The sequence below is a fragment of the Centruroides vittatus genome, unplaced genomic scaffold, assembly GCF_030686945.1.
Source record: "Centruroides vittatus isolate TY-2023 unplaced genomic scaffold, ASM3068694v2 contig_350, whole genome shotgun sequence".
In the NCBI taxonomy this organism is placed as follows: domain Eukaryota; kingdom Metazoa; phylum Arthropoda; class Arachnida; order Scorpiones; family Buthidae; genus Centruroides; species Centruroides vittatus.
The window spans coordinates 1983048-2010144 of record NW_027122173.1 but is presented as its reverse complement, the minus strand read 5'-3'; the positions used below and the strand labels follow the sequence as shown (position 1 = coordinate 2010144).

Genomic DNA, 27097 nt, shown 5'->3' with positions numbered 1-27097 from the left:
GTTTAATCAGCACTTCAAATACAATAATACTTAATTAAACACATATTGCAGTATTATTGTATTCAAAGTGCTGATTAAACTAACTGTGTACATATATGTCAAGACTAAAACATGTATAGGATCATCCATAATCATAATGAAAAATATGTCCAAAAATAATTCAAGTGAAAAAAACCAAGAAAAGGAAATTGAACCAGAATACCTTAAAAATGTGGTGGAGACAGAATAGAAAATTACCACAACCATAAAGAAGACGTAGGGCTATTCACAAGGTTTTTACTGGACTTGTTTAGTATTGTTGTATTACTGTCGTAGTGATAATTTAGAATCCTATTAATAAGGTATATTTTTTGTCATCCAATTGATAAGGGCCAGTAATGCCGAAATGCATTTTGGATAAATTAATTAAATAGGCTGGGTGTGTAATGGGCCTGTTCAATAGTTTTTGTAATTAAATAAGACAGGCAAGAAGCTTTTTAATATACAGACATTTATCTTTGAAATTTTTGTAGTGAAATATGATTATTGAAAGCTTGTGATCTTTGATATATTTGTTACAATGCTTTATATAAAGCCACACCAACTGCCATATAAAATCAGGCTATTTTTTGGCAATTATAATTTTAATTACTAATTAATCTGTTTTAGAGCAGGCATATCAAAGATACGACCTGCAGACCAGTCATGGCCCACAAGACAATTAGGCCCGCAACATCAATTCAATAATGCTATTTGTTTATTTTTTTATCATCTTGATACCAAAGAAAATGTGATATTTTGTACATAAACAAATAATAAACAAAATTGTTGAACTCAATTATAATTATTATTGTTTTATTTTTATTTATTCATATTACTTAGAGGTATTTATTTTTGTGTTTAATTTTTTGTTTACATTAGGTTTTTTCTATTTAATCTTTTGAATTTCAAATTAAAGTCTGTCTTGGCAAGATTGTTTATTGCATAATTTTCACTATTTTGCATATAAAATGTGTTTTTGACATATTAGTAAATTACAGTTTATGATTGTAAATTGAGCCTTGTGATCCTTATTTTCGGATCAGTTTACAGACCTGCTTCAGGCCTGTAAATTAGCTGAAAATGTTTGTTTTGTGAATAAAGTTATTGCTGGAAAAGTACAAGTGGTTTTTTTTTTAAATTTTATTTTATTGTGAAATCTCATGTTATTAAAAAGGAACTTTTTGAGTTGGCTACTTTTGGGCTACTTTTTAGAAACTTTTTGGCTACAAAAGCTAAAAACATCTGGCCTGCTGTCATACTCAAGACAAAAAATTGGCACTTAGGCAGTTTGAGTTTGACACCCCTGACCTAGAGGAAGGTATTAGGTGCTATCTCATATTAAATTTAATAATTATAATTAATTAAATGATTTCAGAATATTCTGGAAGAAAAGAATCGGCCCTGAGCAAGACTCAAACCTTCAACTCCTGCTTGCCATGCACATGTGTTGCCAATTGTGCTACCTGGACTGTCAGTCCACTCTTCTTCTCCAGGTATATTTAACTAGGATATAACTGTAGATAGTTATTTACAATGCCGACTGGGAATGCATGAGGCCCCCTTGTCCAGCTGCCGATGGTCAATTGTGTGGGAGTTTACAGGATGAGGGTACTTGATGTGTTCCCAGTCGGCACCATAAGTAATCAACAATGATTATATCATAGTTAAATATATCTGGAAGAGAATATCAAATTGGAGGTTCAGGTAGCTTAATTGACAATGCATCAGCACGGCAAGCAAGAGTTGCAGTTTCAAGTCTTGCTCCGGGCCGATTCTTTTCTTCCAGAATATTCTGAAATTATTTAATTAAATTATAATTATTAGATTTAATATGAGATGGCACCTAATGCCTCCCTCTAGGTCAAATTAATTAGTAAATAAAATTATAATTGCTGAAAAATACCTCTATCTTATACAGCAGTTGGTGTGCCTTTATATTTTGATCAACTTTTTATTTTTGGTTTATTATATTTCAGTATAACAAACCAAAAGCCTATATGTGCATATTTCTATGTTGTATAAGGCTTTGTGTCAGTTATTTTTTTATTGCTGAATCATTTAGCTTTACTGTTGTTCTCCTTTATAATGCACCTTGTTTTCTTTCAATGACATCAAATAATATGCTATTTTATAGTTTTTTTCATAAATAATATGTTTTCTTTAAAATGCAATATTTTTATTTATATATTTAATCTGTATACCTTCCATTCATTCATTTTTTATATATATATATGTTGTTAAAGTCAAATTGCATATTATTTTCAGTATAAATGGTGTGAGTCCAAAGCCACGTAAAGTATTGCAGTTATTTCGTTTACGCCAGATCAACAATGGAGTGTTTATTAAATTAAACAAGGCTACTATTAATATGCTTCGTATTGCAGAACCTTACATTACTTGGGGGTATGTATAATTCAATTTTGTTTTCATTTACAATATGTATATGTTATAAATTATTAATATGAAATTTCTGTATTTTTATAATTTTTGATTGGTCAAAAGTAATTAGTTCAGTTTAATCAAGAATTTATTTTGAGGGAAAATGAAGGATCAATTGTTTGATCAAAGAGGAAAAAAAAACAGCTTCTCTCCTTTTTATTTTTATATTTTGTTCATGCTGATAATGTGAAAATTAATACTAAATAATAATTTTACTAAAAATCATAGAAAATTGTACTAAGCAAATTATTTAATGATTTGAGAATTAATGATAGAAGAATTTGGACTTAATAATTAAGTTAGGAAAATTTATTATTCATATTATTAACTGATAACATGAATAATTAAAGTCAGGAGGGTTTAGTAAAATAATTACCTTGATTCTTCTAAGTTAAATCTATTTATTCCAAATTAATTAGTTATTAATGTTATCAATATATAATATATCTATTTGTAGCACTGAATTCTTGAATTCTAAATTTAGGTGGCTTCATCAGTCTAACTCTAATTTGATATTTTTATCTTGAGGAAACCGTGTTTTATGTTTTCTTTCTTGCATAGACACAATGTAGTGACAGTTGATTTAAAACACTGGGCAAATTTTCATCCTTTATTCGGTTGGAATAAAGGATGAAAATTTGCCCAGTGTTTTAAATCAACTGTCACTGCATTGTGTCTACGCAAGAAGGGAAAAAAAGAACTGATGATATTTAACAAAAATTATAAAATTTTGATACTTAGAGTGAGAGAGTTTATAAATTAGTTTTCTCTGTATGAAGTTAATTTGAGTATACAGTAGAATGTCTATTATCTGAATGTCAATCAACCGAAATGTCAATTAACCAAAAGCTTTCCAGTTGGACTGTCAGGATGTGTGTCATGCTGAATCGAACATTTTTGATACTAGATTAACTTCTAAAGTATAGTTTTTTTGTTTTCATATTTTTCAATATATTTATTTTGTTTGTACAAAATAAAGAAACAGTTTTTAATGATACAATAGCCATGATATTATTATTATAAAAATTTTCATTAGGCTTAACATTGACAAAAATTCAATGCAAAGTGATATGCAACGGAGAAAAATTTCAACGTGGGATATACTATATTAATAATGTATTTTTTCGTACATAATAAGTTGTCCGAAAAAATCAATTTTCTGAACAATTGCAGTCCCCAATTGATTTGGATAATCGATGTTCTACTGTATTAGTAAAAAATGAGGAAAGATAAGTAATAGAAACTGCCAGTGATGATGATGATAATGCTGATGGATGCAGAATTCAAACAGTACTAAATATCATTAATTTTTTTGAGCCAATGTTTTCTTGTTTGTTGTCAAAATCGATTATTTGGGCTAATTGTAGATGGTATTAGCTTGATTTTACTGTCTGCATATTAGTCTTTATGGTATGCCTGTTTAAGTAGGTAGCTTAAATTATAATATGCTTATATTTAAGTTTTAAAAGGAATTCTTTCAATCTTGATATGAATTTAGCTCTGACTTCTCAATATATTATTAATTGATATGTTATAATAAATATTATATATAAAATGAATTGGTTTTCTTATAAAACATAGTGTTTTATGCTATAAGTATATTGAAATGAAGTATGAATTTATTATTGGTTTGCAAATACTTACGAATTGTTATGTAAAAGTTATATATAAGGTGAAATAAGCTGTTATGCATTTAATCTCAAATATTGTCATTATTATTTTATGTTTAACTGAAGTTTGTTGAGACTCAATTGTTGTTTCTCTTAAAATTAAGAGATGTAACTGATACTGAGTATTGGAATCTGCTTGTTTTACAAACTGACCATATTTAATAGTCTAGATATAACCTTATCAATATATAGGTGTATGGAATGATTCAGATACACCAATTTATTGGATTGGTATCAGTAAGCAGCTCTACTTAAAATGTTTATAAACATCTGAATTATAGTTAAATGATGACGATTGAAGAACCTTTTCTGATTAACTCCATTTTTTTTTATATCAGATAAATAAAATGAACAAAATAGTTTGTTGTGATCAGCAAAACAAATCTGACTAAGATAGTGGTGATTTCTGTATAAATATATTTATACCAGTATTATTTTTACATGAATACTAGCCACAACCTGTTAAACATTCAGTTTGATATAATTTGTGAATCACATTCATACAAAATAAAATCTGTGAATATTTCCATGTTGTTCTTAATTTTACAAAATTCACTTATGAAAGGAATAAAGATTTGGCATTATTTTCAAATTTGAGAAATAAATGTGTTTAAAATTAAATTATTTTATTTTAAATCAGTTTATAATTTATATACATTATTTTTAAAATGTCTCACATGAATACAATAGCCTTAATAGAAAACTTATTTCCATTCATTTTTGTAAATACAGTAATACCTTGGTTTTCGTTGACTTTGGTTATCAGTGGTTTCGGTTTTCGTTGATTTTTTCATGAAAAATTTGTTTCTGTTTTCTTCAATTGCCTCGGATTTCAACGACGTGCTCAGGTGAACCCTGCTAATTTTGCGAAAACAAAGGATGACCCACACGTTTTCCAGCGCAATATGGCGTTGTTTCTCATTGTGTGAACATTACCCCGCAACGGCCCACCATTGAACAACGGTTCCGTTCCCTGAACACTGGGAGTTTGGTCATGGGTTCGCATTTTGCCAGGGCGGACTGGCCATGTGAAGTTTTCCGGGTTCTCTCCACATCTGTAACGCCTGAATAGGAGCCAGTTACCCTTAAACGGATTTCCTGGAAGGCATTATTCCCCTCTATACGACCATCATAAACACATACAACTACTATTACATGACAATTACATCACACTTTACCACGGGGCGATATAGGCTAGAAGCTCATGTCCAACTAGCTTCTACAAGACAAGACATTAATTACCCTGCATGTCTAGCTGAACAATTCCATTGCTTTCATCTTAATGCTAATTAGCTTATCTTTAATCTTAATGCTTTTGTCTTTATGCTAATTAGTCTTTTATGTTAATTTCTTATTGCTTTTAGTATTTAACGCTGTATTAATTCTCTATAAAATGTGTTTTTGGTATGTATTTTGGAGTGTCTAGAACAAATTAATTGGATTTACGTTGATTCATATGGAAATAATTGCGTCGGTTTCGGATTTTGCCGATTGTTTTCAGACAGATTATCGACAGAAACTGAGGTATTACTGCACTGTATTCTAATATTTTAAAAAGATTTCACTCTGGACGGAGCTGATTCACAAAGTATGTTCACAGATTGTCACAACTGTATCATTATAAAAAGGAATTGATTAACAACAGACTATTATATAAATAGAATTATTGTATTGTAATCATATAAAGAGTATACTAGTATAAACAGTAAATATTAATTAGTTATTTAATGTTTATGGTTGCCAAAACTTTTGTAAATTGAAAATATTAATATTTATGGATTTTTTTTTATAAGGATAGGATTTTACATTTTGAATTAGCAGTAATATTTTTATCTTCTCATAATTTAAAAATATGAGAGTAACTATTTTTGTATATAATGTGAAAATTTAATGTTACAATACATCAATTATAACTATCAACATTTAATTTTTTAAAATTTTGCATTATATAGTACTTGTTATGTTACTTTAGTTATCTGTGATGATGTAATTTGCGTCTGAGTGCTTGGAAGTGACATTTGCCTGATGTCATTTGATCTTCCTTTGCAGTCAGTGCAGATAGAACCTATCTGAGATAACTAAACACAAATAATTTACTTTAATGTAAGTTACAAATAAATTTTGCATATCGACTCTAACACCGTGCAATGCAACAACTCTAGAAATTCTACAAATTCTGCAAAATTGAATGGCTTATTTCCAAAGTGAGGTATCTCCAGGAAATACAAATTTCCAAAAATTGCAAATTAAATAATTCCTTTAAATGTTAAGGTAAAAACTTAATTTTAGTATAGAGCTTTATTTTTATATTCTGAATATAGGTTTAATAGTGAAAAAAAATCCTGAGGCAAAGGAAATAGTAGTTTTGGTACTTCAAATCATGGACTTACACAACTTTGGAACAAAATTGTAGCATTTAAATGAATAATGTAATAAAAACAACAAATAGATGGTCAAAAACTTAATATATATATATAAAAACAGAAGAGAATATACAAAATAAGATACAAAACAAAAATAAAATTTATACAGACCTTGTTCATATGACTGAAGATAATAAAAAATGGTGTTTAATAAACTATACTAATTCCAAAAGAAAGAAAAAACCTAATGGTTACATAAAATTAATAAAAAATCTTATCTAATTGTTCTGTCACAGTATCTATTTCAGCAGTCTGGAACCAGGGTAAATTACTCCAAATGGGGTAAAAATGAAATTATTAGGGGTAATAAGGAGTTTCTCCAAAACCTAAAGAGTAAAAGTTTTCAATGAAAGTATTGTGTTCCAAAATGATAATTTTATTTGGTTTGTCTATTATTTATTATTTTCATGATTCATTTTCAGTGTAAAATGATTCAATAAATAGTGTTTAATTTATATTTGTATCGATTTTCTCCTTTTCAAAATGGGGGGTAATGTCAACTTGCACAAATATATTTTGGGTAATGGCTAAAAAAGTTCCCCTCTCCCTGATCTATTTAGAATCAGTCACTTAGTAAACAAGAAAACACTTTTTGTAAAATGTCATTGCAGTATGCCCATCACTTATTCCCAGTTTATTTAAAAGTTTCTTCACATCATCTATCTTTTCAGCTTAAGTTTATTCTCCAATGGTAACAAATCAACTAAAAGATATGACCATTTTTTTTCTCTTTTTAAGATTGTATGTTTGCACTTCCCCAATCTATCAGAATAGTGCTGTTTGCAACAAACATATTTAGAGTTTATTCTGATTACTTTCATTTCAGATACTTTAAAATCCATTTTTGACTTAATGTGTGAATGAATTGCAAGTTTCCAATTACCAAGTTGCCTGTCTTTACCAAGAACATGTATTTGTCCTATACACTCAAAAATTTTCTTTTAGTCTTCTAGTAAAAGAAGCGGTACAGTTTTTCTTAACATTTTTTCCACCTTCCCAAAGGCCCTATCTATGGGTAAATAACTGACCCTGCACTGGATATGTAATCTCAAAAATTACACTATGCATATCTGATAGTTTACTTAGCATTACTAATAATGTGTAATGTTTTTTGTTTTGTGCACTGCATCCATCATAAACAAATGAATTCTCTTGACTTAGATTTTTTTTACGAAAATTTCTATAAGGACACGATCTTTTTCTAGCATATCGACTAAATACTTCTGAACTTCTTCAGAAAATGTAGCCATTACTAAAGAAAAATTAAGAAAACAATCAAACACAATAGCACTTGCACTTCAGAAAGCAGTCATTACTTTGAAATAGTCACCTAACTAAAATACGCTTTGTAATTGGCTGTTATGGAAATGCGACAGTTTGAAAATAAATACGAAACGAAAAACGTCACATTTGAAAAGAAAACCAATTTTTTGATACATTTTTCACAGAAGAAACACCGATTTTGCAAAAATAAAATATTGTAGCACTATAGAGAAGCATATTATTAATGTGTTGGTGCCATGAACTGAAAAATAAAAAATGGAGATATGTCACTTAATAAGCTCTTCAATTATGTGCAGAACAAATCTTATTTACCATTTAATGTTTGATTAGTGAAAGTGTCATTTAGTTCTTTAAAGATCTTTTATTGATTTTAAGTATTCTGTTTATAGTTATCCAAATCTGAAGGTTGTTCGTGAACTTATATATAAGCGAGGATTTGGAAGAGTAAGTCATAGAAGAGTACCTCTCACAGATAATTCTATAATTGAACAAAGACTAGGTGAGATTTTCTTTTGATTTAACTGATCTGAACTTTAACATATATGTGAATAAATAAAATATTTTCAGATTTAATCTAAAATGTTAAAAAAAAATCTATTTGTGAAGTGTTAAATTGTCGTTTTATACATAAAATTTTAATGAAATGAATAAACTTCAATAGTCAATGGTTTTTTCATAATGTAAAATTAATTTTCAGGAAAGTATGGAATTATCTGCATGGAAGATTTGATTCATGAGATTTATACAGTTGGACCTCATTTTAAGAAGGCCTCAAACTTTTTATGGCACTTCAAATTAAATAATCCTAAAGGTGGCTGGAGAAAGAAAACTGTTCATTATGTTGAAGGAGGAGATTTCGGAAATCGTGAGGAGAATTTGAATGTTCTTCTGAAGAAAATGATTTAAGTGATTTAATAAAAAAGGTGTATATGGAAAATATTGTTTGGTTTTAATCATTTACTGTCTTAAGTGGATTTAAATGTTGTCAATTTAATAGTACAGTAACACCCCGCTTAACGCTGATTTGATATAACGCGGTCTGCTCGAACCCTAAAAAAAGCTCAAAATTTACGCCGATTCAAATTATCGTGGCATTTCATCGATTTGTATATAGTATGATTATTTACAAACACGAACCAATCGGCAGAAGGTCGCAATTCGTCGTAGCGCTGTCCTTCCCTTAAATCTACGTTTGTTTGGTGCAATTTTGGAAAAAAATTAACACCATGGATGCCATAGGCCAGGGATGGCGAACTTTTTTCATTGTCCATGCTACAAATTTATAAACAATCTTTATGAAATTACTAACGTGCCACACTAAAATTGTCTAGCATAAATTATAATTTTTCTCTTGTTTGCTTTCTTATTTTGTTTTTTCTTTTCCTTTCACTCTCGGGAAAAAATTATTACTCAATAAACAAAGAAAGAAAGAAGTTTGTTAAACAATTTTATTAATATGGTATGATTTTAAAAATTACATCTGTTACAATTTATTAAGGGTAATTTAAATGTTTTACAAAATACTCAAACATTTGTTTTTTGATGTGATTTTTATTGCTGCGTATTAGATTATAAGGATTTTATATCTGGATTATACTTTATTTTTAAAAGTACAGTACACATGCAGAGCTTGATTTGTCCGTCATCCTATTTCTGAATTTATTTTTTATAAAATTCATTTCAGAAAATAGCGACTCTCATGCCCACGTCGATAAAAGCATTGATAAAATTGCTTTTGCTAATGTTTTTAAGCAATCGAAAGTTTCAGGAACTGCATTCCATGTGGTTAGAATTTCATATTCGGCACTTATTTATTATACCCAATAATCGATCATTTTCAATTACTTCCAAATCTTCTCTTAAATCAGCAAATTTTCGGTTCCATATGGAGCTTGAATGGAAATCAATTAATTGCATTTCTGTCATGCAAATTTAACCAGTTACAGTTTTAAATTTAATTTATGAAATTGTATTTTATCAGGATATAAAATAAATTTTGAAGTTTCTTCAAATTGTCTAAACTGCGTAAATTCCTGGATCAGGGATTGAATTATCGCTGAAAATGGAGAGCGGAATAAAAATATCAAATATTTTAATGGATTTTTTAAAACTCCTGTCAACTATACAGAACTATCATAAAAACATCATACCAGTAAATTCTTATCCGTTGGGTTAAGTTATAAATCTACTCGTGATTCACGTAATCGGGCGAGGGCGGCCAAATGTCTAGCAGGCAGGCGGCTAAAAGTGTAGGACCGGATCTGGATAGAATTGGAAGCGTTATATGCAAGGCCGGATTAACCCACTTTGGAACCCTAGACATTTTCTTCTTACTGGGCCCCCTCCCTCCCTGGCTATCATATAATATAATAGAAAGATTAGAAGTATGAAATAATCTAATAATCTTAACCTTTTTTGTTATTTTTTGTCCAGGCAACGCCGGACTCATCATCACGTAGTTAATATTATTATTATCGCTATAAAAAAAATTTAAATTATCCGAAGAATTACTTTCAATAAGAGGAAACATAAGAACACATTTTCTTTAGATTTTAGAATTCACAATAACCATATAAAAAGTAATATATTTTTGTTTATTGGCTTAGTTTACTTTTCTGTTGGACAACTGTATATAATATCTTATTTATAAATCTTTTCAAAATAGACAGTTTGACCGGGCCCTAGACATTTGTCTATGCGATGATCCGGCCTTGGTTATGTGTGTGTGGCTCCACCAGCTAAACCGGGTGAGGTTGGTGCTCTGTAAAGCGCATGCACGAATGAGTATAATCTGGCTGTTTGGAAGCTGACAACACAGCGCTTCCATTCCGCCACTAATATTCGAATATACAATAGCAATCTTATCGTTTTTTCACATGTAGTATAGAAATTTTTAATAAGATACATAATTCGGTTATAAAATATTACTTTTAATTACAGTAGAGCATCGATTATCCGACTCAATTGGGGACGGGTTGGTCCGATAACTGAAAAGACGGATAACCGAAAAGTATGAAAAAATACATTATTAGTATATCCCATGTAATTAGTATATCGCTATTAACCTACTTCGCGTTAAATTTTCATTGATTTTAAGCCTAACCATTTTTTTAAAAAATAATCGTCGCTATCGTATCGTTAAAAATTATTTCTTTATTTTGCTCAAAATAAATACAGTACTGTACTGTATATTGAAAAATACAGTATAAAACAAAATATATATATATATACAGGGTGGGCTAGCGAAAACGAAACGGCAGAGTGTTCGTGTTCGTCCAAGCAAATCGCTCGGACAGGTCGATTTTATTCTGGAGGGGACATCTTTTGCAATAAAGTTTTTGCGAATCTGAATATTAAATAAACAAACAATTTTTTCGAAATAAATGTTTGTTTCGTTAATACAAAATAAATGAGTTTTTAAACTTTTTTGTTGTCTGTTGTATTCAGAATCGCAAAAACTTTATTGCAAAAGATGTCCCCTCGAGAATAAAATCGACCTGTCCGAGCGATTTGCTTGGACGAACACGAACACTCTGCCGTTTCGTTTTCGCTGGCCCACCCTGTATAATATATATACGTATTACATATTTTACATAAACTAGGCCTATACATTAGAAAAAGAAGCCCAAAATTTTTTTTTGCTTCACAGCTGACCCTCGGTTTTTTTTGCCGCTAAATCTCGCACGCGTTTTAAAAACAGCAATTGGATAACGTCGTCGAATCTCATTCTCATTCTTCTCTCAGGTTCATATGGAGGTTATAGCCTTAATACGCCTTTCCTCCGAATAGCAGTTATTGATCACTTCGCGACCGAATAGCCAGCCGTTTATCTCACGGCCTAAACGTACGCGCGGAAAACCGTGCCTTCCGGGAGGATTTTTATGAGGAACTGGCCTCCTATTCAGTCGTTATTGGCTAGGAGAAAACCCGGAAAACTCAGCAGCCAGCCTGTCCAAGTCGCGGCGCGAACCCACGGCCGAACTTCCCAGTGTTTAGGGTCCGGTCAACGTCGTCAAATAAAATTTCATAGCGGTGGTAACCAGACCCTAAACACTGGGAAGTTCGTGGGTTCGCGCCCCGGTCGGACAGGCTGGCAGATAGAAGTTTTCCGGATTTTCTCCTTGCAGATAACGCCTAAATAGGGGCCAGCTCCCCATAAAAGTCCTCCCGGTAGGCATTCCATCTCCCCTCGCGTACGTTAAGGCCGGCTCGTCGGAGTATAGTGCCTAACTGTGCCATAAACTCCATATAAACACCCTGTCCAAGAAAGAAAGTCAAATAAAATTAAGTCTCGTTTAAATACTGGCCTCCCTTTCATGGTCGAGCCAGTGTTGCCAGCTGAAACACGCAAAAATTTAAAAATAATATTAAAGTAGCCAAGATATAGCCAAATATAGTAGCGCCACATCACTAGCGGACATTTGAATTTGCTGACTAGAACGCGGTCGGTTAACCGATGTAACGGTTGATCGAGGTCGGATAATCGATACTTTACTGTATATGAAAATAATCGCACAATATGTATTTATTTTTTAGAAAATACAAGGGAAGCGGCGCTTCCACCGCTTCCAATGACGGCACGCCACTAGCCAATATGGGGAAAAAGCTCTTTACAAGAAAATTCTATAAACTCGAAAGCTGAAGAAATTCATTCGAGTCTCGAAAAACTTTTCCAGAGACACTTAGATCTGTTTCTGCGCAGAAGTGCTTATTGGAAAAGAAGCGCGAAACTATTAATTCGTTAAAAGAGTCGTGTTTAGAAGTTTCTCCAGCGAGTGTAATGGATAAAGATTCTTCTTCTGACTTGAGTAAAAAAAAAAAACACCAATTTCTGTGTTAATTATCAATCCTGGTTAATGTGAGCCTAGGTATACAAAATGGCGACCGTCGACAATAACATAAATGCGCCTATATTTAATCTTTTTTAAAACTAAAACATTTTTAAAACCTAAATTTGCTACTTACTTTTTCCCCTGCTTTTGGTTACTTTTCGTACTCTTGGACCAGAAACGAAAAATAAAAAAGTCATCATACTACCTATAAATTCAATCGATGCATGGACAAAGTGAATTACGAGATTCTATACATCAGTGGTTCGAACAAAATTTGTCTGTATTTTACATAAATGGCACAATTCTAGGTCCGAATGACGCGGTTGGGACTTTAACAGAACTGTAGAACATACTGATAGGAACAAAAAAGTCTAATGAACCATGGGTGTACGAGCGCGCCTTCGCGAGATATAGGCCCCCCAAAATGACTATATGGCAGCGAACATGGCGGCCCGACTGACCTCTCGTACGGGCGCCACCACACGCCGCCATGTGCTAAACTAGTGATCGATTCACGGTAGTTCTTGAACAAAGTAAAAAAATGGGGAAAACGTCTACTAAAAGCAATTTTAACGGCAAGCGACGGGACTCCCGTAAAATCGTAAAAAAAATATTGGGTCACGTGACCCGGCTTTTTTGCTCGCGAACCCGCATAACGTAGGCGCAACTTTCGAGGGCTATATCTCGCGAACGCGCACATATACAGGTATGGTTCCTTTGACTTTTTTGCTCCCCCAGAGGGGTCGACAATTTGCCCTCCTCCCCACCGCGTCATTCGGTCCTAGAATCTTGCCTTATCATGTTGATTACCATTGACAAACTTTCCTCCTCGATAACTTTAGACTTCGAGTAAATTGTACAAACTTTGAAAAAAACACAGACTTTTAAAAAATTAACAACGTGCTGTACATAATCCGTCTACATCGTAACCAAAATTCGAAATTCACATTATTCCTCATGTTTCCCGATCGGAATTTTTTGATGGATATTTGCATACGAAAGCATCATTACTATCAGCGCCATCTACATTTCTTTTCTAAAAACACTTGCCATCGAGGTTACCGGAAGCGCCGCCATTTTGTATACCTAGGCTCACATTAACCTCAATCCTGTATTAATCCTGTATTTAAAAATAAAAGAATTTTCTGAAATTCTTAGTAAACTGAGTTTATTCATGTGTCTTTGTGAATTTTTTAAAATATTCGTTAAAATAATATTTTTTAAAATATTATTTATACTAAAAAAATACTACAGTTTTAGAACTATTTGTGCTGATCCATATTTGATATATTAATAAAGAAGAGAGCGCGAGATTTTGAATTAACAATATTTCAAAAGATATATCGAGAGTATATTCTGAAACCTGATTAATTTACAATATTTTGTGATGTTTTCTCAAATTTTGCTTTTAATTACAATTTAAAATTTGCAATAAATCTTAAGTTCTGGAATAATTCATAGTGGTATTTATCTACCCATCTGAGCTGCAACAATACGGGAGGAGGTGTAGATTGAGCAAAATTCTAATTTTATAATAGATAAAAATCGGGAGTATCGTTTGGTCAACAACGTAAGTGTACAATTTATATATGCAGGGTGAGCATGAGTATAGAATACATGTTCAGAGCTCTAGGAAGAACTATTGAACAAATCTGGAACAAATTTGTCATATATCAGTGGCGTGCTATCCATGGAAGCTGTGGAAGCGTCGCTTCCCTTGTATTTTCTAAAATATAAATACATATTGTGCGATTATTTTCATATTTTAACGTACTTTGAATTAATTAAAATTTATATTTTATTATGACCTCATTATGTATATTATTACAAATTTACAGGGCCGGATTAACCAATAGACAAATTAGACAAATGTCTAGGGCCCGCAATTCGGAGGTTCCCGGCTTCAGTGCAGAATCTTTCTCTGTTTTAAAACGAGTTAAAAATTATTTAAAAAATTCGATAGGACAGGAAAGGCTGTCTTTAATAATGCTTACTAAAGAAAGACACACTCTGAAACGGCTAGATTGATCAATTTTCTGAAATGAAAATCCAAAAACGAAAAATTTAAATATTCAAAAGGCTGATTAATGGCTAAAATTATATACAGTAAGACCCCGCTTAACGCTGATTCAATATAACGCGGTCTGCTTGACGCCTAAAAAAACGCTCAAAATTTATGCTGATTTAAATTAACGCGGTACTTCATTGATTCATATATAATACAATTATTCCCAAACACGAAACAATCTGCAAAAGGTGGCAATTCGTCGTAGTGCTGTTCTTCCCTTAAATCTATGTTTGTTTTGTTCAATTTTGGAAAAAATATAACATCATGGATGCCATAGAAAATACGGACTTCGCTTGGCAAGAATTAACTGATAAATGCATGAACGGAGTGTGGAAGAAGTTATGGCTGGAGGTATCCAAGAATTCTCATCGAGAAGAGTTTATCGCTGTGTCGTTAGGTTGACAAAATTGTCAACTTAATCGATACAGATGTAGGCGAGCAGGATATTGGGGTGTTACTGCAGGTTTCTGGTAAGAACCTTACCAACGACTTCAAGAACTGGCAGAACAAGGAATTCGTGTAGAACTGGAAAATAGAGATTTTGAAGACGAAGAACCAAAGAACTTGCTACAGATTTCCTTAGGAAAAGTTTGGTAACGATAACCGAAATCGTTGTAGCGAATGATCCAAATTTTGTTAGGAGTGCCAAAGCAAAACGAGGCATTTATGATGCGATCTTCTGCTACCGACATTTGCTCAAGGAAAGAAAAAGAAAGCGACCACTGAAACTACAGGATTTAATCGCAAAAAACAAGTTTGTGTTATTTAACATATATTATTATGCGAAAATTTATATAAAAATTACTTATAATTATAGTAAAATTGCTTATTTTTTGGCCGCGTGTTCCCGTATCCCTATTTACTCTATGTTAAAATGGTCTCGTTTAGCGCTTTGTCGTCTAGGAACGCATCCCCCGCGTTAAGCGGGGATGCGTTCCTAGACGACAAAGCGCTGTACATTTCTCATTGTACCAGAAACTCTTTTGTTGTACAATTATTATTGTATTAGTGTTTGTATTCTCTATTATTAATAAAAATTTTAAGTGACATTATTTAAGATTTGTTTACAAGCAACTTATTTATATGGGGCCCCAATTTAAATTTTGTCTAGGGCTCGCTAGAGGCTTAATTCGGCGCTGCAAATTTATATACTACATGTGAAAAAAATGATAGGATTGCTAATTTTTTTAACTTTTGCCCTGTGGGCACTAAGAGGGCCTCTTTTAAAAGGCGTATTATGGATTCGGCTAGGCCCACAATGGGGCGACCGGGTGGTGAGGAATGGGGCCCGACATATCCGAACGGACCACCTCCCGAATAATTTCTGGAGATTATTCGACCCGTTCGGATGCGATCCCGGGTCCTCCAGGGCGGCAGGCTGCTAACCTTAACCGCTCGGCCATCCGGCCGCACAGCTTCTCTATCATCAAATGTCACCGCACGTCACTATCATACGTACTAGTAATACTGGCAACAAAACCTGACCGCCAGATTCGCCACACGCGTACCGCTTTCATGCTTTGCGATAACTTCTTTCACCTCAATCGTCGATATCTTTTCGACTTCGTTGCTTTCACACATTTTCCAGATATCATTGTTAAACGTTAAAAAAATTATTTATTTTGTCACATGTCAATACCAGAATTTGTTTACATGAATTATTTCTATATGAATATTTTACAACATATATACAGCTAGGGAGGGATGTCCCGATACCACAAAATTATCGATACAAGTCAGTATCGGCATCGGTATCGAAACTGGAAATCTTGTCGCATCGCCTTCCAGTTGTTTGTACTGCCGAGAAGGTCCACCTATCTTTTTTTACGCGGTGAATGCATTCCAAAAGACGCCGTGTGAAAAAATCGCGTACAAAGTACAGTACATGCAGTAGAAAAATACTCGATATAATACACAACTTCAATGGCACGAAAAAATAGCAATTTACAAAAGAAACGAGCTTTTTTATTCTAACATCATTTATCGTTAACATTTTTTTTTCTTTTTTACGTAAATATAGTAAACACAAGATAGTAGGGTCATCGAGAGGATTATTAAGTGCTGGAACAAGACTAATACAGTCTTCCTCACCTATGCATGGACACACAAATCAAAGTCATACTTGTAGATTTATTAATTACATTCAATGATACTTGCAAATATATTAAAAAGAAGACGGATACTTCTGTAAAAGATAATAAAAACAAAACATTAGTATATCAAAAAATAATGAAACAATATACATAAACAATGAATTTTTTAATACTAGCTTTATTACAAACTCATGCCATTACATCTCAACTATAACTGTTATTTATATTCTGCTAAACGAAGATACTTTCCTAGCCATTTTCCTGGCAAAATTACGAATCACATCATCAAAATCGTTTTTGCAAGATCAGAGCCAATACTGAATTGCTAAAGCTACCAGTCGCACCTGTAACATAGTCGATCTTAGATAATTTTCTTTTAATCAGCTTTACTTTGCTGAATAAGCGCTCTGCAGAGGCGACAGTGGCAGGAATTGTTAACAGAATACAGATATATTTGGAAAGAGTCCTTCCAGCTTTATCTTTTCAAGCAATTCAGTAGCTCCGATGGACTCAGTTGTCCTTCTCCAAAATTTGCTTGAAAAATTTCCAATTTTTTTTTTTTTTCGCCAATGAGATGGGAACTGCCACGCAAAACAAGTTCCCGTTCACCAAGGAATAGTACAATGATTCGTTTCATAATATTGTACCACTTGACAGACTGGCAATCTATTGGAGGCATCAATTGAAACAATGCCTTTGCCAGACGACGTGCATCTTTCTAGTTATCCAAAATAATCGACAAGGAAAGCAAAATAATGCTTGTTTAATTTCACTCCAGACAAGCCAATCTTTCTCATGTTTTTCACCTTTAAACTTCGAAATGTTAGAATACTTTCGGGAAAAGCCTGGTTATCTATATCTTTTGGAAATGTTTTAGGAAAGCCAGTATGACCTTTAATAACATAGTTTTTTATATCCAACTGAGAAGGCACTTCTGTTTTAAGAAGTCCAATATCAATTCCAGTATTTGACCTACTCTTCTCTTCACTATGTCTGTCATGCAGAGATTCTGTAGACAGTGAAGTACTCTTATGACTAACATTAAATTGTTTCTCTAAATCTTTAAATTAAAAATTTACTTGATCTGATGTTCGTTGAAAATCGAAACTGGCCTCCTGATATTCTGACCTTTGTTTTACTTCTGCACTTTAAATTCAGAACAATGTGAGAAAAGTTTCATTTTGATTAGTTTCGCTTGTTTTGCATTTAACACCAAATTGAAAAAGCGTTTGTCGCCTCTTTTTATTAATATCATCACGTTTCTGTTTTCCTTGCGTTTTTTAGCTCCAGATTTTTGAGATGTCATTTCCTAATCATTCATAAACTGAAATAAAATATAAAATATATTCATAAACTAAATGAAACTAACTTGCAAACGTAAATGAATAAGTAATAAAATTAAACAAATTACATAAATAACTGTTCACTGACTTGTTACTTGTAGAAACGCTGCCCTATGTCAAAAAAGGCTGTTCTGAGAGGAAGACCCATGGGCCGCTGCCGACTAAGAACTTCTAAGATCGCGGAAATCTTGTAAGATTCTTTCGTGTTAAATAAACGGTTTCTTGTAACCGTAGAGTCTGTCTCAGTGACTATCGCACTCACATACTCTCTGAACAACCCATCGACCCTTTTGACATTCCCCCATTGCAGCCTTACACTTATATTTTGTACAAGTAAAAGTATAATGGCGTTTCAACAGAACGTTTATTTGTACAAATTTTCTTTTTATATCAATTTGAGCATTTTATCAGTCGGTATAAAAGTATAGCAGTTAAGAGTATGAAAAAGGTGGTCCTTATAATCGAGAATATACAGTAGTATCTAAACAAAAACCTTCCGAAAATTTAGTAGCCTTCTAACGAAGACCGCAGGATGACCGAGCGGTCAAAGTGGCAGCCCATCGCTCTGGGGACCCAGGATCGAATCCGAACGGGTCGAAAAATTCCCAGGAATTTCTTGGGGGTGGGCCGACCAGATATGTCGGCCCTCGTCCCTCACCACCAGGCCGCCTCATTGTGGGCCTGGCCGAACCCATAACGGGGTTGCTACAAGAGGTCCTCTTAGTGCCCACAGAGCGGAAAGAGTTAAGAAAAAGTCCTCTAAAGGAGAAAAGGACACGAAATATCACGTACTGTACAATACAAAAATGCTGATTGAGGATTGAATTTTTTCAATAATTAACGGTTATTTTGAGAATAAGGCGTATTTCTGAAATTATCGTACATCGCACGGCCCCTGAAACAATCATACAAAAACGATAATTATCGTACAGTTGGCAAATCTAGCATCATGCATTCCGGCTTTCAGATACCGTGTATCTGACGGCTGGATGGCATGATACAAAATAAACTTATTTACGTACTAAAGTACGCTTGTGTTGTTTTTTTATTATTTACACGAGAAGTATTTTATATTTCTATAATGTAAATTATAAATAAAAATTTAAATATGTATACTGTATAAATTAAATTAATTTAATAAAATTTTATCGAGTCGCGCCCTCTGTGGTTTGACAAAATGGCGGTGTTTTGAAAAGTCGAAGTTGTGGTTGGGTTGTTTTAGTATACATGGCATGTATCATTGAGTTTTAAATAGTTTTTAAAGGAGATGATATGGGGCCTAGTTTTCTAATTGTCGTCTCAATTTCGGAAGGTAAAACAATTTTGATTTTTATGCATATAAATGCTGTTTTGGAGATAAAATTAAATTTTTTTTTTTTTAAATTTAAAATAACGACGTAGGTCTGTAGCGAGAAGTATAAATAATAATAAAAGTTCAATATATATTTATAGATTACATTAAACTGATTAATTGTTTAAACGATATATTAATGTAGTTAAATGGTAAATGATAATTATAAATTCATAAACTGGTAGAACCGTTCAGATAATTTATTTGCTTATGAATGTACAGTGAGTTCCATAAGCCTGGTGCCCAAAGGAGTTATATTCATGTTTGTTTATTCTTTTACATATGAAGTGTAGAGCTGAGTAAAGAGGAATGAATTCAAGTTATTTGAATGATCAGCTTCAGTTGGCATGGTCACATAAGAGTTTGAGACCTGTAGCTGAGTGCTGTGTATGATTGGTGAGAAGTCTGCATGCATCCTATTAAACTCTGGTGACTTCACGTTGACTGAGTCCTTGTCATGAAAATTTGAAACTTGAATTTGTTCCTCCTTATTTGGTGTCATGCTTCATTTGTAAAAGAATAAATAAATAATTAATGTAACTCCTCTGGACTCTTGGTCAGATTTATTGGACACTCTTTATAAACAAATTACTTAAAAGTAAGTTCTACCTGTAAATTTAGAATGTTTTGAATTTGACAGTTTTAGATTATACATTTCTAAAGTTTTCTATGGATTTGTCTGTGTTTTTTTTATTATAATAAAGTTTTTCTTTGATTATTTAATTTTGAAATTTTGCATATGTTGACTGTCATTTTATTGAAGTGGAGCTTCTTCTATGAGGCTTACAGAATTGTTTGTTCTCAAAATCTGTTTGATAGATTTTAATTAAACTTTGCCATTTTTCATTAATTGTGACATGGAATCTAAAAATAGAATAAAAGATGGGGGTCCATGACTGTTTTCAATATATAAAGTTGTTTCACGAGCGTGCGCAACAAAGTGATATTGCACGAATTGCGCAACTTTGTTGTATGATGTTTTGTGATCACTAGCACATCTTGTATTGGCTTATAGAATTGAGTTTGTTCTAAAAATTTAATGGATTGATTTTGATAAAACTTTGCCATTTTCCATTAGTTGAGATGAATCCAGAAATGTAATGTGGGTCCATTTACATGTAAAAAATACAGCAACAAATTACTTAACTTTAACAGCAATATTTAAAATTCTGGTGGTGCTATCTGTTAGAATAATTCATTAAAAAATTGTTTACTTTTTTAATTATTATAAAATAGCAAAAAGCTTAAATTTGAGGGTTTGAATGGGTTTTAAAAAAAATTGTAAATGCTAATAAGGAGTAAAATTGTCATTAAGTCCAATCCTATTTGAGATATGACACACGACCACCTTTATCATCCCACCCCGTCAACCTCAAACCACCAAAATCTAATAGCATGAATCTAATACACAAACCTTCTAATACACTTCCATCAAAATTTCAGAAATTTTCAAAAGCACAGGAGTTATTAAGCATCAAAGAGTTCGTTTGTTTTCAGTCTTTGAATCCAGATTTTGGAAAACTAATAAGAGAAAGGAAGTGCTGACAAGTTTCTGATAAAAGCAATTAATTTCAGTTTTATAAATATATACATTAAATAAAATAAATGTTTAAATAAAAGCAATACTACAGCAATTATATATAGTTGAGTTGAATTCACTGAACTACATATATGTTTTAATTGTCCTATCTATATTCCTGCATTCCCACTTGAAATTATAATTTTAAGAAAATTTGTAAATGTGTTATGGCCCATGTGAATTCTGCCATTTGCATTAAATGGCTCATCGTTTAGATGAGTTTGACACACCTGGGTTATAAGAATGCCAAAGTATTGGAATATTAAAGATGTAAACTACAAAAAAGCAGTTTTTTTGAGTGAATAATTATTTTACCATATTTTGAAAATTTAAACTCTATTATCAAAAATTTATTAGTATTGTGTAACTCTGGTTTTAATTTTAATAATACAATATTGCTTTAACACAAAAAAGAACTTTTGCTTGCTTTTCTGGCACTCAAAGGAAACCATTAGGAAGTTTGATAATTTTCAATTATACTAGGATATAAAATTTAAGCAATAACAAAAGCTTTAAAGGAGTAATTTTGTCAAGTTATAATAAAAAAATCTATTTAAAAAATATTCAAGTTTAAAAAACATTGACACTAACCAAAAGTTAAAATTGTGTGTGGTACCATCTGTTATGAGATGTTATTAAAAAATAACTTCTATATTATTAATTATTGTAAAAAGGTAAAAATGGTTTAATTTTATAGGTTGAGATGAGTTTCTAAAATTTTATAAATGGCAATAATGAGTAAAATTTTTATTCAGTCCAATCCCACTCAAGATATGACATTTACTCTTCTTTCTCTCTCCATCACCTCAAGTTTCATACTCCAAAATTTAATAGTATAAATTTAATGAATATTTCACATAGTAATTTGTATGTAAGGGTCATTACCCTTATATACAAATTACCATGTGAAATATTTAGTTTTTAATCTATATTCCCTCCTGAGATATTAAATGAAACACACTCATTTAGTCATTCACTCATTGTAAATTTTTAATTTTTGCCATCTTTATTTTTATTCAGGGGTGTCAAATGTTGAGAATTTGTTGGTGGGTCAAATTTATGTGATTACCATACTTTCTATATTATAACATCCAGGAAAGTAAAACTTGAAGGTATTTTTTAATCTCATTTTTATTAATTGTCATAATTATGTAATAATAATAATAATAATAATAAGTGAAAGGGTTATGAGGCCTTACTCGGAGGTATAGCCCTACAAGAAGAAAGGAGGGAAGGAGGAGCCAGGAGGTGGGAAAGGAGAGGTGGGGCAGGGGATTAGGAAAGGAAATAGAAGAGTGAAGAGGAGGATGAGGGTGCCTGCTGGGAACCATCTGTTAAGACGTAGAAAGGCAGAATTACAAAATACAATTACAGTATCTAAGAATTAATAGGTGGAATAACTGAACAACAAGAAAGGCGCCTTGGTTTGGCTTACAATACAATTGAAAACATAGGATGGGTGCTGGTGAAAGTAATGAGGAAGGAGTAGCACCCTTTTGGAGATACTGAATAAGCCTTGAAGTGTGGTCCTTTGATGGTTGCCAACCTTGTGTCCTGATGCTATGGAGTCTGGCTGTGGTTATCTGGTGAGATAGCTGGCATGTTGGATTGAGTAGCAGTTGGGAGATGATAGTCTGATAAATTTAGGTTGTTAACGAATTTGACGAATTTGGTGTATATGTCCTTGTCCTCGAGGAATACGCTAAGGTGGCAAGGCCAGTTGTGCCCTTTATGGGTTGTCAGGTCTCTGAGTTGTTGGCGATGCTGAATGAACTTATGTAAGAAGTAATGCATTTATGGAACTTACCTTTAGCTAGTTTTTTACCATTTGATTCTTTTTCTATATGTAATGTTTCATATATTGTATATATTTTTGATATTCTGATTATATGGAGTTGGATAGTAAATATCAGTTATTTGTTTCAGTTTGAAATATACTTATGACATAAATGACTTTATAATTGAAAGAGAAGAGCAACTCAAGATGCTTTTCTTCAGTTTGCTATAAAATAACCAGATTTTTTAAAAACTTGCATTAGAGGATTTTGTCAATTTTGAAGCTGTATGATTTCCTAATGTTTCTCTTCAGATTAGGGGCCGTCCATAAATTACATAAGGGCAATTTTGCCCATTCTAGATCCCCATCCACCCCTATGTAAGAAACCGTAATATTTTCTTTGATCCCCCTCCCCTTCCCTATCTTACGTAATATTTAGGCACGATTTTATAGAAACATTTTAAGAAAAAAAATTTTTTTTATGAAACCCTATAAACCTTTGGTCCAAATTATATATTTATTAATTAGTTAATTAATGTGTACTATTATTTGTAAAAGACTGTGAACAAATTTAAAAATATAAAAATTTAATGAATTCGAATGAACAATTTATTTTAAGAAATTTATTTTTTAATTATTAACAATCTTTTTATTATCATCATCATTAATCAACGTCATAATATTCATTTTTATATTAATTTTAATTTTCACAAAAAGATGCAAAAAACTGACAGATTGACTAGCTAGTACACGTGTAAACAGAAACGTCATACAAAATAAAACGAGAGAATAGAGAGAAACCACATTCCGTTGCCATATTGGTTACATCTTGGCTAATGCCAAGAAAATAAACTACATGCTGCTAAAATGTGCTAGATGCACCTGGGGACTAAATCATAAAGCTTATAAAACTTTATATAGCCTAATGGGGCAATACAACCAATGCTACTTTATGCAGCCTCTAGCTGGGGTCATGTAACTAGTTAAAATTCAGTAGCAAGTAAATTACTCTCTCTTCAAACACAGTTTGCCATCAGAATTTTGAAGTACTGCAGAACTGTTTCTATTTAATACTAATGCCTTTCTGATGCTAGCACAGCTCCTTCCTTTGCCACTATGTATTATAGAAAAGGTTCTAAACTACTACATCAGAACTACCAACGTTAAGGCTCAACAACGGTCTCTACTCCTATCTACGGCTGTTCAAATGCTACCATATTGCAATTACCCTATCTCTGATCATCACCCTGTAAACAAGGTTATCCTCAAGGTACATTTGGTGTCATCTGCTTCCTCCATCGATAACCTTGCAGACATTAATATCTACACAGATTACACAGATGGGTCCAAAAGCCCCCTTCATGTCTGCTCAAGTATCTGTATCTTCCTCCAAACTGACATATTTTGTCCAAAATATGTTGGAAGATACAGATACCCCCACATACCTCCATCTATCAAGCTGAAGATGCTGTCTATTCAGCTGTTCAGTGGGCCACTCCACTACCAAACAAAACTCTGTCAACATGTACAGTGATTCTCAGTCTGTCCTAAAAGCTCTATTAAATCCCAATTGCAATAGCAATAAAGTCACATATATCCAGCACCATATCAAAAATCTTGTAAATAAGATAAATTTTATATTTGTTCCTGACCATACTGGCATACTAGGAAATGAAAAAGCCAACTTTGAGGCTAAGTCAGCTGAAAAGGACACTGACTTGGACTACACTCGCATCCCTCTCACACGTAACATCCTTAAAATTATATTTGTGGCACTGCTACACAAAAGTGGAATCAACAATGGTTGAACAGTAAAACTGGTAGAATAACAAGACTTTATTTTCCTAGTGTTGAATGCAGGTTCTCATCATCACTTAGAGATTTAACATTTGCTACTGCTCAACTACTTACTGAGCATGATAATGTTAGAAGCTACCTAGAGATGTATAACTTGGCAGAAACTGCCTCTTGCTTTTGCTCTACCGAAAACCTAGACAACCGTTGACCATATGATCTATCATTGTCCAGTTTACGATCAAGATAGACTTATTCTGAAATTAGAAATCTTTATGCTTGGTTTCAGGTGGCCATGTCCACTCAACATGCTTGTTCAGAAGCCACCGTTTGATGCTTTTTACAATTATGTTCAAAATATATAGAAGAAAAGACTATAATTTCTAATTTCACATTTTAGTTTTCACTAAAAGCTGAATACTAATTTTATGTTTACTTTGTATCATGTATTTTGGTTTGTGTTCTTAGTGTTATACACCCAGAGGAGTGGTTCACTAATAGAAAAAAAAAAAAAAAGAGGGCGAGAAACCACCACATGGCCTTTCTCCTATGATAAAAATGTGTAGAGCGTGAGTCTGCTACTGTTATTATTCTCTCAAGTCACACAAGATGACGTTAGTACAATGAACATTCTTAATAGAAAGTGCCAAATTAAAGCCAAATTCAAAATTCCACCACTCAACGAAATCAAAAAATAAAAATAAGAATATTATGTAAGACGAGATTTATTACCTTCCTACCCCTGAGTAAGATAGCGTAAGAAATCCTTGACCCCCCACCCACCCCAAAATACCTTACGTAATTTATGGATGGCCCCTTATGAGTAACAACTATAATTTACTCTAATTCATGTAATATATTTGTGGAACTATGTTAAAATTTTCAGAATTTTTTAATAAATAATTGTTTTAATGCTTCATTACAATTACTGTATTTTTCAGCGTATAAGACTACTTTTTAACCCAGGAAAGTCTTCTCAAAAGTCGGGGGTTGTCTTATACGCCCAGTCGTCTTATATGCCGGAAAGTACGGTATGTTAAAAATGAAATCAAGACAATAACCGTTTCTAATGAGGGAAATCATTTAAGATGATTATCTGCATGGCAAAATTTTCTAGTATTTAAAACAATGTTTGAACTTGGAACCATATTCAAAAGATGAGAAAAACTGTTTATTTCTAAAAAACAAATTAAAATTTTTTATTCAGAAATATTTTTGATTTTTAAATGATCATCATCAGTTGTGAAAATTGTCAAGTACATTAAAAAGAATACACTTAAAAGAGAGAACTACTCTATGTTTGAACTTTTTCAAATTTAAAATTGTAAGGAAAGTTACAATTACAAAAATTTAATAAAATCAAATTTGGTTTTACTTTATTAATTTTTTTGTATAATTATAACTTTCCTTACTATTATATCAGTTGCATTAGAACAAATGTATTTGTTGTAATGCATTTGTAATTTTCACAGCTGATGGTGATCTTATAAAAGAACAAAAACTGTTCTGAAAAAAGAAAACTTTAATTTGGTTTTTTGAATTAAGCATTTCTCTCATCTTTTTTTTTTTTTTTGATATTTCTTACACTTACCGTATTGACACATTATTTAATGAAAAAGTCAGACAAAAATATAAAAAGAGAGAAACTAAACTATTATTATGGTGGAAAAATTTTTGTCATAATACTCAAGGACACACAATTCTGTAAAAGATGTTAATTCTAAGCAAGTGAATTTTAATCATGAGTCTTATTCAAATTTTTTGATTTAATTGGCTATGAGATATGATGATATACTTTTTCTCAAATATTGATTAGATGATATTAGATTTTGGCATTATTTTACATTTTATGTTATATTTTGTGTATTTTAAATTTTAGGAAGAAATTTCCCACGTCGACAAGATAAGAATTTAATTATAGAAGCAAAATTTGATGGTGAATTAATGTGTACTGATCCTGTTCTTCATGATAAGACTCCAACTTTTAATACAGAATTGGCATGGGAAGTTGATCGTAAAGGGTTGCAATTGCACCGTTTACAAAGATCACCCATTAAAATACAGTGTTATGCTGCTGATATTGTAAGTCTTCAGAAGGAATTGATTGGTTATTTAATTTTGGATATTCGTTTAGCTCATGAGAAGTTACAGGTTTGTTGTTTTGAATTTTATTATTTGTATTATACAGTATGGATTAAATGGAATGCAATCCAGGAATAACATGGAAATAATAAGACAATGTAGACAATGATACTTGATTATGAATTCTTATAATAAATGTTGAAAATGACTACCATTTTTATTTTACAAATGTTTACTCATTTAGCAAGGTTACAAAACACTTTTCAAGTTTCTAGAGTTGAATATTTTTTAAATTTCAGATTTGACTTAGATCTTTAATTTGTCTGTGGTACATGGATCAT

At 32.1% G+C, this 27097-nt stretch overlaps 2 protein-coding genes across 2 annotated transcripts in view; both read left to right on the top strand.

The window, feature by feature from the left end:
• The window catches only part of RpL7 (ribosomal protein L7), a 28503-nt gene extending 19729 nt beyond the window's left edge, over positions 1-8774 (top strand). The window contains exons 4-6 of the mRNA XM_067269464.1: positions 2287-2424; positions 8227-8336; positions 8535-8774. Of these exons, the coding sequence (XP_067125565.1) occupies positions 2287-2424; positions 8227-8336; positions 8535-8743 (457 nt within the window). The 3' untranslated portion in view covers positions 8744-8774. The remainder of the gene's footprint in view (positions 1-2286; positions 2425-8226; positions 8337-8534) is intronic.
• Positions 8775-19232: 10458 nt separating this feature from the next.
• LOC136974574 (centrosomal protein of 120 kDa-like) overlaps positions 19233-27097 on the top strand; it is an 82129-nt gene continuing 74264 nt past the window's right edge. Inside the window, exons 1-2 of the mRNA XM_067269489.1 lie at positions 19233-19485; positions 26554-26825. Of these exons, the coding sequence (XP_067125590.1) occupies positions 19446-19485; positions 26554-26825 (312 nt within the window). The 5' untranslated portion in view covers positions 19233-19445. The remainder of the gene's footprint in view (positions 19486-26553; positions 26826-27097) is intronic.